The sequence below is a fragment of the Sinohyriopsis cumingii genome, chromosome 15 (genome assembly GCF_028554795.1).
Source record: "Sinohyriopsis cumingii isolate HCF-2022 chromosome 15, ASM2855479v2, whole genome shotgun sequence".
In the NCBI taxonomy this organism is placed as follows: domain Eukaryota; kingdom Metazoa; phylum Mollusca; class Bivalvia; order Unionida; family Unionidae; genus Sinohyriopsis; species Sinohyriopsis cumingii.
This window is the reverse complement of record NC_142975.1, coordinates 99780714-99794160: the sequence shown is the minus strand read 5'-3', so window position 1 is coordinate 99794160 and position 13447 is coordinate 99780714. Positions and strand designations below refer to the sequence as shown.

Sequence of the window (13447 nt, the reverse complement as noted above, 5' to 3'; positions counted from 1 at the left end):
TCATGGTCACCTTATTACATATGTATATTTTACCCCTCATAAACTTAAGATAGTAGGCCAGGTGCTGTTCAAAAATTGAAATCTAAAATTAACTGGCCGTCAAAAGTTTTGACTGCTGGAGACCAACAGTTTTTTCCTCAACAATCGGGAATTTGCACAAATGTAAAAAATGGAATCGTTTTATCATAATACCCGAACCTAAATAAATGTTAATGTATCAATGAAGTTTTACGAGTAAATAACAAACACATTTAAAACATGTATTCAAAATTTTTCTATGTACGGTACTTTGCGACAATGGCCCCTGAATGTGCATTAGGATTTACATCACTTTGATTTACTCCAAAGTATTAGCACAGTCTTGGGGAATCAAAAATGCAAAATGTGCGTTACTATGTATTGCTTCAATTTCACCGACACTTCTTCCAAACACTTAGTAGAAAATTAAAAAATTAGACTATACTTAACCACACTTCGGCAAGATGGCGAAAGGTTAAGTAGTATTTATAGCAATATAGGTTGGCGCTGATACAAGCCGAAGTAGCAGTTAAGTTCGAAGGTGGTGATCAGTCATATCAACCATGCCACCCAAGCAAGCTACAGGAAGCAAAGGAGCAAAGAAGGCTGTGACAAAGTAAGCGAGACTTTTGGAGAGGTTTTTGTTTGGTGAGGAAAATAATTGTACTAACATCGATAATACATTTGTATTGAATCATATATTTCCAATTCTGAATTTTGCGTGCGATTATCCCAGCTGGGGTTAGCAGGCAATATACAAGATTAAGAAATATTACCTGTAATTAGTCTTTAACTGACTAAATACACACCTACCCCCGAGGGGTAAACAATCCTTTGTTTGCTAAAGTAGTAAATAAAGGGTCTTTTTGTGAAATATTAGTGGAGTGTCCGCGTAAAATTACATACAGGTATCTTTATAAGTGACCTTAGAATTAGTGTAAACAAAACAGTGGTGTGGAACCTGCAGTAGTGAGTTGTGCTCAAGGGCTTATTTCACAACAATGGACACAGAAACATACACGATGGCTGGAAGATCGGTGCCGCGGGGCACTAAGCTTAGCAACTATTTCCATACACGAGTCATAGGCTCAAGGTTATATGCTGACCACCCAGAAGGATGCCAAACCTTAGACTTTGGCAATGCAACATCCATGCCAAGGCAGGGGGAGGTCCTAATGGCCTTAAATACTCTCAGAATAGACATTGGAAAAATTGATGCCCTCCAAAACGGAGGAATAAACAAACTGGTGTTATATCCTAAACAAAGTGCACCCCTTATCGAGACAGATACGGTGCAGATCAAGGGAATAACGGTATATGTTACCAAAACACAACCATTTATAAGAGACATTGAACCAAAGACCACAGAGATTCATATAATGGGTTTGCCTTATGAAGTTGGAAATGAGGTACTTATCTCAAAAATAGAAAAAAAGTTTAGTGCCAAAATCATAACACACAAGTTGGCAACAGTAAAACCCAATCATGTCTGGAAATAGACTAATATACACAAGCAAAGAAGACGCCAAGAAAATCCCTATTTTCTTTTACATGATGGGATTGCGTGTAAAAAGCTGGTATAAAGGCTCGGAGAAGGACAGGGCCTGCCCCATGTGCCTGCAAACTGGCCACGGGCCAAGAGATTGCCCACAGACAGGAGCAACAGACGGGGCAACAAAAACAACTTATGCCAGCAAAGCAGCTCCAAAGAAGATGGAACCACAGCAACAAAAACAACAACAACAACAACAACAAGAAAAGAGATCCATGAGCAACAAATCCTAAAGCTAATAAAGGATATTAGAGAAGGAAAACAATCCGAAGATAAAGAGATAGAAGAAACTCAAGCACTCCGGAGATAGATATCACAAGAATAACCGATGGACAGAAGTCCCCTGAATGGGAGCAAATTCTAAACCACAATAAATCAAGGAAAGTAACCACGCCAGCGAGGGAAATACAAATACCGCTAAGAAACAGATTTGAAGTTTTACATGAGGAATCAATACAAGAAGATGGAAGCAAGGGAAGTGACGACACGGGATTTACGCCTTTGACTTCGACCCCACTCCCGAGAAGAAATAGGAAAAAGAGGAAAGCAGACTCTGAATCGTCGCACGAAAAGAGTACAAATACTAAAAGCAGAAATGAGACGGAAAAGAGCATTCAACATAAGAAGGAAAAAGACAAAGAAGAAATAGAGGGAAGTGAATCAGAAATGGAATCAGACATGGAAAGTGAACATGGAGATGATGATGAGGAAGATGAGACGGAGACAAGAACGGATGAAAATACTGAAGATACAAGTGATACTAGAGAAACGGAAACAACAATTGAAAAAAGCAGTACTATGCAGGAAACAAACCACACACACCATTCAGATGGAGGGGGGAGAACCAGTGCCCCCATGCATCTGACAAAAGTATTTATATAATATAAAACAAAATAAATATAAAACAAAAAATAGAATAGGAAAGAATAACCATATAGTGCGACAACCTGGGAAGAGATAGAAATGAAAGGAACGAACTTTCAGATTCTGTCTATTAATTTTAATGGGATAAACAAGGGTAAAATTCTTAAATTTCCAAAAGATTTAATGTATGACATACTATTTTTTTACAAGAAACACACAATGGCTTTAATGATGAAATGAAGGGTTTATGTGAAAACCATTTGGATGGAATAATTGTAACCAACAACTATGAAGGAAATTATGTTAAAGGGGGTTGCCACTCTAATTAAAAATGAAAGGGGTATAAAATGGGAACGAATGGATGAAGGGAAATTCTTTTAAAGGGAGATTATTACATATAATTTTAGAAAAAAAACACATGTTATCAATATATACATGCCGGCAAATAGAGAGTATAAAAAATGTTTCTTAGAAAAACTCACAAAATATTTGGAAAAGTTTACGATGCAGGATGTGATTTTAGGGGGAGACTTGAACTGTATGGGCGAAAACATAGATAGGGAGGGGGAACTGACAAGTAACGACTTAAGAATTAAACAAGAAATGGAAAATTTCATATCTCAACATAAATTTGAAGACATTTACAGAAGATTGAATATCCTTAGGAAGGAATATACTTATCTTTATAAATCAAATAAGTGGAGTCGATTGGACAAAGTTCTTTGTACTAATTATGACAAAAAAAAATATAGGGAAGCAGGAATAACAGACCTAAAAATATCAGACCATAAAATGATTTATATGAAAATGGTTTTAAAACATTTTAAAAAATGGGGAACAGGAAGATGGATGATAAACAATGCACTTTTAAAAGACGAAAATTCTACCAATGAGATAAAAAAGGAAATTAAGGATTTTAAAGAGAAAGGGAACATGAACATTATCAAAGAGTGGGAAGTTTAAAGAAAACGTTTTAAGGAAATAGCAATTAAACACTCTCGAATTAGAAGTACAAAACTAAAAATGGAAAAAGCAGCTATAAATTTCCAACTCCAAGAGGAAAACACAACAGACTTTGAAACAAAACTAAAACAGGAATTAGAGAGAATAGTTGAAGAAGAATCGAGGGGGAAAGAAATTCGTGCAGGAACATTTTCCAATATATATAAAAAAGCTGAGGGGATATACAAAAGGGAGGAGCTAAGAAGGGGGGCAGAAAAAGTATTGGATAGGTTAAAAGCAAAGGATAACAAAGTAATTACAGATAAAACAGAAATTTTAAATTACATAAAAGAATTTTATTCAACGTTATACAAAACACAGCATAGTTCCGATAAAATTATCGATGAATACTTGTGTAACATCCCATGCGAGATGATATCATCAGAACATAAGGACTTATGTGATGTTTTCATCTAGCAAGAAGAAATAATAGAAAACATCAGAACATCCAATAAAGGAAAAGCACCAGGTGGAGATGGACTCTCTGCAGACTTCTATACGAAATTATGTGGGGGGTTGTCGCCAGTACTTGAATGGTTATATAACAATATATTATTAAGAAATAATGATATGACAGAAAGTATGAGGGAGGGTGTAATTATTTTAATATACAAATGGAAAGGCGAACGAGAAGAACTTAAAAACTGGAGGCCCATCTCCCTCCTGAATATGGATTACAAAATATTAAGTAAAATATTAGCTAATAGAATTAAAAAAGAAATGGACAAAATAATTAACATAAACCAAACATGTGGGCCAAGAGACATATAAAATAATATACTAAGTATAAGATATATAATAGATTATGTACAAATAAGTGGAAAAAGAGCTACCATGGTACACTTTGATCAAGAAAAAGCTTTTGACAGAATAGAACATAACTATATCCAAAAGGTTTTAAACAAATTTGGCTTCGGAGAAAATTTCCGAAAATGGACCAAAATACTGTACAACAACATGACCTCGACAGTACAGGTCAACGGAGCGATGACAGATAAATTCGAAATACAAAGATCAGTGAGGCAGGGATGCCCACTATCTATGCTATTATATGTAATAGCCATTGAAATGCTAGCCATTAGCATAAAACTGAACAAGGAAATAGTTGGTATAAAAGTTCCAAATATAAAAGAAGTAAAAATGCTGCAGCATGCAGATGATTGTACAAACTTTATAGAAGATCCTAATTCCTTTAAGCACTTAACAAAGGAATTTGAAAAATTTGGAAAAGCTTCAGGATCGAGAATAAATCAGGAAAAAACAGAATTTCTGGAAATAAGAAACTGGCGAGGTAACCATTCAGGATTACCAGCACAATTATTGAAACAAACGTTTAAAGCACTTGGTGTGTATTTTGGCCTAAACTAAGAGAAAGAAAACTGCAAAAAAATGGAAAAGGAAATAAGGGAAAATGTTGATATCTGGGCACCAACACCTTTGTATATAATGGAACGAGCCCAAGTGGCATAAACGTATATGTACTCAAATATAAATTTCATGTTAAAGTCGATCGATATAAGTAACCAAACATTAAACATTATAGATAAACAAATTATAGATTATATTTGGGGATCTAAAATGCATTATATAAATAAAGAAATTTCGTATAAAGCTAAGGAAAGGTGGGAATAGGGATACCAAGCCCGATATTAATAAAAATTACAAATATCCTCAATAGATTTAAAAAAGTAAATGAAGACCCCAAACTACCATGGGAAGGATTGTACATATATTGGTTTGGTTTTACCTTAAAAAATAGGAGTGAAATATAAAGAAATAACAACCTAACCAAATTGCTGGAGAGCCCAAGGAAGTTTAGGAGTATAAAAGATTAACTTTGTAAATGTAGGGAAAACAAAGGATTATGGGAAATTGAAGAAAAAATGACATATGGGTGGGTAAGCGAAGAAATAACTAGCAAAATACCATGCAAAATAGAAAAAGAAAGAATGTAAGTAAATTGGAAAAGTGCATGGGGGCACTAGTCCAAACTAGGCTCCCTAAAAATACAAAGCCTCTTCTTCAAATACATGCATGATGCATGGTTGACGGGAGAGGCAGCAGCGAGACGACATATGGTCAGGGTACCGCCAATTTGTCCGCTGTGTAAAAAAAATGTCCTTACACAAAAATACATACAATAATACAGTGTACAAAAACAAAAGAAAGTAGAGAAAAGGTAATACAAGAAATACAGAAGAACGATTCATACATACCTCAAAATATTCTATATCTTGACGGAAATTTTAAAAAAATACAACACACAAAATAACTCAATACATAATTACAACAATGAAAATGTGTGGACAAGTCATAGTCATTGACAAAAAGAAATAGAGCCTACCATGAGGGAAGTACGGATAATGACGTCATGGGGCTAGGTCACATGGCGCTACGCGAAGTGAACAGGCCCATGGAAGAGTCGGGAAAAGAACCCTTATGATATGGCTAAAATACATAAATAAAAATATAAAACTACAAAATAACAACATTTGTTGAGATACCTACCCATCCTAAACCCCAATCCATTATATACTTTGCCTCATTACTAACACTAGCAGAGAACATATTACTGTGCAAATACCCCGAAAGGGAAGGCAATTAATGCATAAAGACTTTTAGACTTTTTGGTAAATAAAATAAGGGAGGAAAATGCTCGAGATGGGAGACATACACAAAATAAAAGTAAAGACCCTATCTCGAGCATACCGCACCCTTTTCTATTCGAGAGAGTGATAATACACGCATATAAACCACTAGGGTTTCAAATAAACAATATATGACACTCCTCGACAAAATTCAAAATATTTCACCACTAACGCTTATAGAATAAGCGAGAATAGGAGACAACTGGGAAGAATGAATTTGATACAGCTGCTGTCCCTACACGAACACATGATATAACACTCACCAACATATAGCATACGCACATAGCAAACACGGGACGTAGGCGACCCTAGCAAGGTCGACAAAAACAACAGGGAATGAATTCCGAGAGGATAATATAAATCACTCTCGGATGAACAACCCTATAGATACACTAGGGAACATAGAAATACACTACTCAAAAATTCTAATTATTTGATTCAAAATTTTATAACATAAAACAAACAACACACCTAAGGGGGAGACAAATACACATAAACTATTTGCAAGCTTTGGCTAGGATGGGGGGATCTGTCTGGTGCCTCCCCCCCCCAAAAAAAAAAATCAAAAAAAAAATAAAAATAAAATAAATCAGTCACATTCAAATTTGAAATAAATTTGCAGTGTAACAATATCACACCTTGAGAATGATGTCACTAAGTAGCGTTAATATTTCCGTCATGCTGGCACTTCATGTTTAAATTACATGTCTGTCGCACTTAATACACAACACCATTTCATGCTAAGCGCATCAGCTAAATCTTTCTGAAAAATCTTTTAAAAAACCCAGTAAAACCGTTTCTATTTCTAGAAATGTATGTTTAGAGAGCGTATTTTGCCGAATAAGAAGATGAAAAATGAAACCTAAATACCTTGTAGTGCCCTTGCTCGCCTTAAAACACGTGCTATATATACCACTGGAGTCTGGCCTTTTATCAATACACTAGGTCGAAAGCTCTGATAACATGAAATCACCTTATCGGTAATATAAATGAACATAGGGAGTGCAACGTTGACCACAACCGTCAACTCGATTATACTTTTCTCACGCGTCTTTTATCGCTTCGGAATCGCAAGAAGACTGAAAAACTACACATCTACATTCAAAAGACAGTGACGTACCAACGCATGACTCTCGGATGACCATCGCATGAATCCAATCCGGCGAATTAACCTATATTTTCACCATTACGGTCACACACCCCAGATTTAAGTAGCCCATTCTACCACCGTTTGAATAACAAGATGAAAGTAATATCACAAGATACAATGTTTAGCTGGCTTTTTATTTCAGATTGTATCATTTTATAAGTTTGCATAAATTTCCCGAATAGAAATATGTAATTAAATTCGGATAGTAGATGACGTCATCACACTTCAAGTATTAAAGACGGATCCTGCACCCGGTAGATTAAAAAAATGTGTTCGATTGATTTTCTAGAGGTTGCCATCTGGTAAGATGGTCTGTTGCTTGTACTGATATTTATTCATAACATAAAATAATATCGGAGAACAAAATATGATACTTATATGAGAGATGTACTATTTATTATGATGATTATGATGATGATAATGATTGAGAGAAAAACAGTAGAAAAGGAGAATAGCTAATAAGTTTAACCATTGACGATAACGGTGATGTGTGTGTGTGTGTGTGTGTGTGTGTGTGTGAGGTGTGAGAGAGAGAGAGAGAGAGAGAGATAGATGGAGAGAGAGAGAGAGCGGTGATTGAAGAACAAGACACGTTAATGAGAAGCGCAAATGATACAGATAAATGGACTACGACATTATCTTATCTTTACAATTGATAGACAAGGGTTTTTCCAATGGAGCGCCTACATGCCGGATGAGGGTGGCCTTGAGACGTCTGGAACCCGTGCATTACTTATCCGACTATGTACCAACTGGAAAACAGTGGCACACACACACACACACACACACACACATCACCATACCCACACACACACACACGCGCGCGCGCGCGAGAGAGAGAGAGAGAGAGAGAGAGAGATGAGTCAGGCAACACAAAATACTAAACTTATCATGATTAACGTGTATACAATGCGAGGACAGTATGAACACTATCAGCAACTATATGTATGCATGTATGTATGTCTGTCTGTCTGTCTGTATGTATGTATGTGCAGAGTGAGCATTTTATTTACAACGTTTGAAAATAGTTGCAATATAATAATTTAAATAAAATTTTCATGGTGCAGTCATCAACGTAAACAAATTCAACTAGTCTGTTGATACCTCATTATTAAATTTTGATAGTATTAGAAGATAACACAGATTCTCGGTACGATTATTAGACACCAACGCATATTTACTGCAGGGTAGAAAATAGTAGAATGAGCTACTTCTGTCTGGTGGATTCTAATAGAAAGGGTTTGTTACCGTAATGATGAAAATACAGGTTAATTCGCCAGATTGGATTCATGCGATGGTCGTCCGAGAATTATGCGTTGGTAAGTCACTATCTTTTGAAAGAATGTGTGTAGTTTTTCAGCCTTCTTGCGATTCTGAAGCGATAAAAGACGCGTGAGAAAAGTCGATTCGAGTGGAGGGTTGTGGTCACCGTTGCACTCCTTGTGTTCATGTATATTACCGATAAGGTGATTTCATGTTGTTAGAGATTCCGCTGTACTTTATAGATAAAACGTCAGACTCCTGTGGCTGTACAATGCTGTCGGGTATTTCTGCGCACATAAGGTTTCCGTCTCCAATATTGAAGCAAAACGCATACCGAATTTGAGAGATTAATGAAAATAAAATACTGCAATGCCTACCATTTGAAAAGAGGCAAATGTCACCAGAATATTCTGTTCAATATAATCTTAATTTTGGACACACCGGTCGTCCGAGTTTCCTCTGACGCTTGTCACCTCATTTTTGATATGTGGATATTTATGTTGGGGTGTACAGTCAGAGTCCATTCCCCTTCGAAAAGTTGGAATTCGCTGACACCATTTGGTGTCGGCATGGGATAGCCACTTATTAGCCGGCCCAGCAAACTTGAACAAGCTTTCATCAAGATCTGCTTGCAAAGACCGATAGGAATATCATTTATTTTTACAAATATCGTGAGCTTGGCATAAATGTCTTTAATCCGCTGACAGACGAGCCGAAAGTATGTCGTTTCTGAAATTTGACCAGGATCTGTCCATTTGCATCCCGAGTCACATGATTATACAACTTTCGCAACCAAAATGTCAATGACATCAGAGGTCATGTAGTCACGTGAGTAGTGAAGGGGGGCACTTTACGGACAATGGGAATTAGCATTAAAAACACCCTTGGGGCACTTTACGGACAATGGAAAATTAACATGGAGAAAAATCGTGGGGCACTTTACGGACAAGGGGATTTAACATGGGAATAAATCGTGGGTCACTTTACGGACAAGGGAATTTAACATGGGAATAAATCGTGGGTCACTCTACGGACAAGGGGAATTTAACATGGGATTTTTTTTTTTTTTAAAAAAAATTTTAAAAAAATTTTTAAAATTTAAATTTAAATTTAGGCAATTCAAAGACTATCTCTTTTCGAGATATATGGCTGGCCCTGAAAAGGGCCTTTGGGTTTTATGTTAATGTATTCATTAACATAAATGGCACCGCATTGGTCTTCTTCTTGTCCTTAGGCTGCGTCTTACTGTTGGTCCGTACATCAGCACTCTTTTCAGGCATCCTTGTCTTTCGACGTAGATCCTACGTATCCACAGGCTGGTGTTTGTCCTGTGGACAACGGTCCACTTGGCTCGGACATACATGAGCATGTCCGTCCGGAACATCATGGAAGACACAAGGGTGGATGACTCAACTGTGGTCCACATCTTGAAGCGACGAGAACAGGTGAATCAATGCAGTGAACGGAGCTTATTTATAGGCGGAGGAAGGATTGAAACGGATTGAGTTCATTTACCAATCCTAACACGCGTTACAGAATTCAGTCAGCTCGCATCCAATCCGAAGAGAGCAGTCTGTGACGTCACGTAGTCAATATAGATTCGCTAGCGCTTGTGTGCAGTCAATCTATGCGACAGTGATTCAACATGACGGAAACTCAGAAAACGATTCAGTGGGGTGCACCAGCAGGGGAGACTGCCCAAGGGAACCCGGACTTACTTTCAGAAGAGGTGAATTGGGATTTTGTGGATTTTCTCTCCTCGCAAGAATTTGTTCCGGAACCTTCGTTACTTTCTTCATTACCGCAAGTGGAGAATTTTAGACAGAGACAGAAAGAAGAATTGGAGAAATTTATACAACGACAAAAGGAAGCGGAACAGACTTTTCTCCTACAGCAACAGCAACAAGAAGAAGAGGTAAGAAAAAAACAACAGCAACAACAGCAAGAAGAAGTAGCAGCAAAGAAACAAGAGGGTGAAAATCAAACGGTCACGGTACTGTTGGACATTTTAGCGGAGTTAAGAAGTCTGAAACAAATGTATCAGACTTCTTTATCACGACCGAAGAGAATACGACCTTCCCGAGCCAAACATGTCAACCCTGTGACTAAGCCTACCGTACCACCCTTAGTGATTTCAACCCAATCATTATCATCATCATCAACATTACGCAGTCCAGAAGTAGGCCTTGGCCGTGGCAAAGGCTTAAGGCAGTTAAAATTGATTGCTTAAACTCACCCCTACACCATGAAGAAAAAAGGCCCTTTTCAGGGCCACCCACATTTCTCGAAAAGAAATACAATTTCAATTTGCCAATAACTCAAAAAAACTCACCCATGTTACCCTTATAGTACGTGTCTGTGTATGAGTGTGTGAGTGTAGCTTCTTATTTTAAAATCACAACTCAAAGACACTTACCTTATATCATTCATTTATTCTTTTCTCCATTTTTTTACAATCCAATTCACAATTTATAACACAACACTTTAATAATAATAATAAGTTCATTAATTTCTTCTTTTCTCCTTTTTTAGTCTCTCTGTTTTTTGAATTTCTTCACCGTTACACTCTTTTCCTCTTCTTCCTCCTCGCTTTCTTCCCTTCTTCTTTTTTTCTCCTGTTTCTTTTTTTTCACCTGTCTTCTTTCTTCCTCAGAAGAATCCCTCTCTTCCTCTGAAGAATCCCTCTCTTCTTCTGAAGAATTCCTCTTTTCTTCTGACTCCTCTTGTTTCTTTTTGGGGCAATCTGGAGACCAATGTCCTTTTTCTTGACAATAATAACAGGTATCTTCACTTTTGTCTCTTTTAGTCCCTGTTTTTTTTCTTTTTTGACGGTCTGGACACTCTGAAGACCAATGCCCTTTCTTCTGACAGATATAGCAAGTATCTTGACTTTTATCTCTAAAGGAAGGAGAGTAGTCCGTAGGCTGGTCTGAAGAGAATTTTCTAATGACCCCTCGCAAAGCTCTGACGAAACGTTCCATCTGGTCAGTCTCTTCCATCGTTGTGCTCAGCTTGAGAGTGAAATGAATAGTGAAAGGACAAGACACACACCCTTTTATATACGCTGGTCTGCCAGGACTATAAAGTAGTTTATGGTGTTTGAACTTGAGTCATTTGACTTTTTGCTTTCAAGATGAAACGATCCCATTCATTCGAGAAGAAAGAAGAAAGTAAGAGGCAGAAACGTGATCTATCGCCTCGTACCAGGGCTGAAATCTTGGCACAAATTCATGCCAGTGATTTTGAAGAGGACATGAGTGAACCAGAATCCAAACCCTCTAAACCAAGTTCACCACCCTTTGTCAACCCTGAAAAGTACTATTCCATTCGAGAGACGGAAAAGCGCTCCTCTAGAAAATTTAGAACCACGGCTTACAAATACACGGTGAAGTTTAAAGATTTCAAGTCCGAAGTACCGTTAGAGAAAGCAGAAGTGTTCATCACTGAGGTGTGGGATTCTTTGCTCACTGCACTCAAGCGACAATGTCAACCCAAAGAAGACGATCGCTTGAGACTTTCCATACAACACGACGGTTTGAAATCCCCTGTTTGGATCGAGTTTAGCACCCCTGCAGAATTAACTGCTTCCAAAGTCATGGACAAGATTCAACACGTACAACAATCTAATGATCAGTTTGACATCACCGATGGTAAGGCCACACTGGACATGACCCACGTCTCTCCTCCTCAAGGGACAGGACGCAAAAAGATGTTATTGGTGGACGACCTTCGCAACACCAAAAAGAGTCTCGTCCGAATTAGCAACCCTCATGACCAGATGTGTTTAGCCCGTGCCATCGTGGTGGGACGAACCTATGCCAACAAGAACGACACGGTAGAATGGAAAAGAACCTGGGACACTATTCAACGTTCCCATCGAGCCAAACAAGGAAACGAAGCAGAACTCCTGTTGCAACAAGCTGGCCTGTCCAAAGACACACCCTGTGGCATTCCTGAGATGCAAAAATTGCAAGATGTCCTAGCTCCACGATATACCTTGAAAGTGCACCCTCAAGAAGTGCGCGGACCTCTATTGTTTCGAGGGCAAGACTTTAAGGACGGAAAATACATTCATGTCTATTATCACGATGAACATTTCGATACCATTACCAGTATCACCGGATTCCTGAAATACAGTTATTACTGTGAGAAATGTGACCATGGTTATAACAATCGAGAGCAACACAAGCATTGTGGATCGAAATGCACAGGATGTTTGGCCTCTTCACCCTGTCTGAGCGAAGAACCAGTGCCTTGTTCCACTTGTCTGCGCACGTTTGTCAGCCCTACCTGTTACCAACAACATCTGAAAACGCAAGGTTCACAGAAGAAATGCGCTTGTCAACTGCTGAGATTGTGCTCTACGTGTGAACAAGTCATACGTACCAATAATACCAAGGCACACGTATGTCGAGGAAAGAAAAAATGTCACATTTGTCACCACATCGTGGACTTGGAACACCAATGTTACGTGCAAAAATACCAACCCCCACCAGAGAAAGAGGACGGTCACAAGAATAAAGGCAATTTCATCTTTTTCGATTTCGAATGCATGCAAGAAACTGGCATTCACATTCCTAATTTCTGCGTGGCTCATCGAGCGTGCGAGAAGTGCATTCAAGAACCTATCTTCAGTCATTGCCCTCACTGCAGCAAGATACCCGGAGGGCGTGAAAAAATCTTTCGGGGACCGAACACGTTAGCTGATTTTGCCCAATGGGTCTTAGACCCCATCGACAAGACGTGGAGCCAAGAGGACATCGAACGTTACGGAGATTGTCATCGTCATGCCACAGTGATGGCTCACAATTTCTCCGGATACGATGGACAGTTTCTTTTGAGGTACTATACGGAACAAGGCACCGAGCGTCCTAAAGTGACTTTGAACGGAGCCAAAATCATTTTCATGCAAGTGGGACAAGTGCAGTTTAAAGATTCGATGAGTTACTT

At 38.2% G+C, this 13447-nt stretch overlaps 1 protein-coding gene across 1 annotated transcript in view; it reads left to right on the top strand.

The window, feature by feature from the left end:
* Positions 1–2236: 2236 nt before the first annotated feature.
* Positions 2237–13447, top strand: part of LOC149782383 (uncharacterized) — a 70897-nt gene continuing 59686 nt past the window's right edge. The window contains exon 1 of the mRNA XM_089935122.1: positions 2237–2363. Coding sequence (XP_089791248.1) covers positions 2237–2363 — 127 coding nt within the window. The remainder of the gene's footprint in view (positions 2364–13447) is intronic.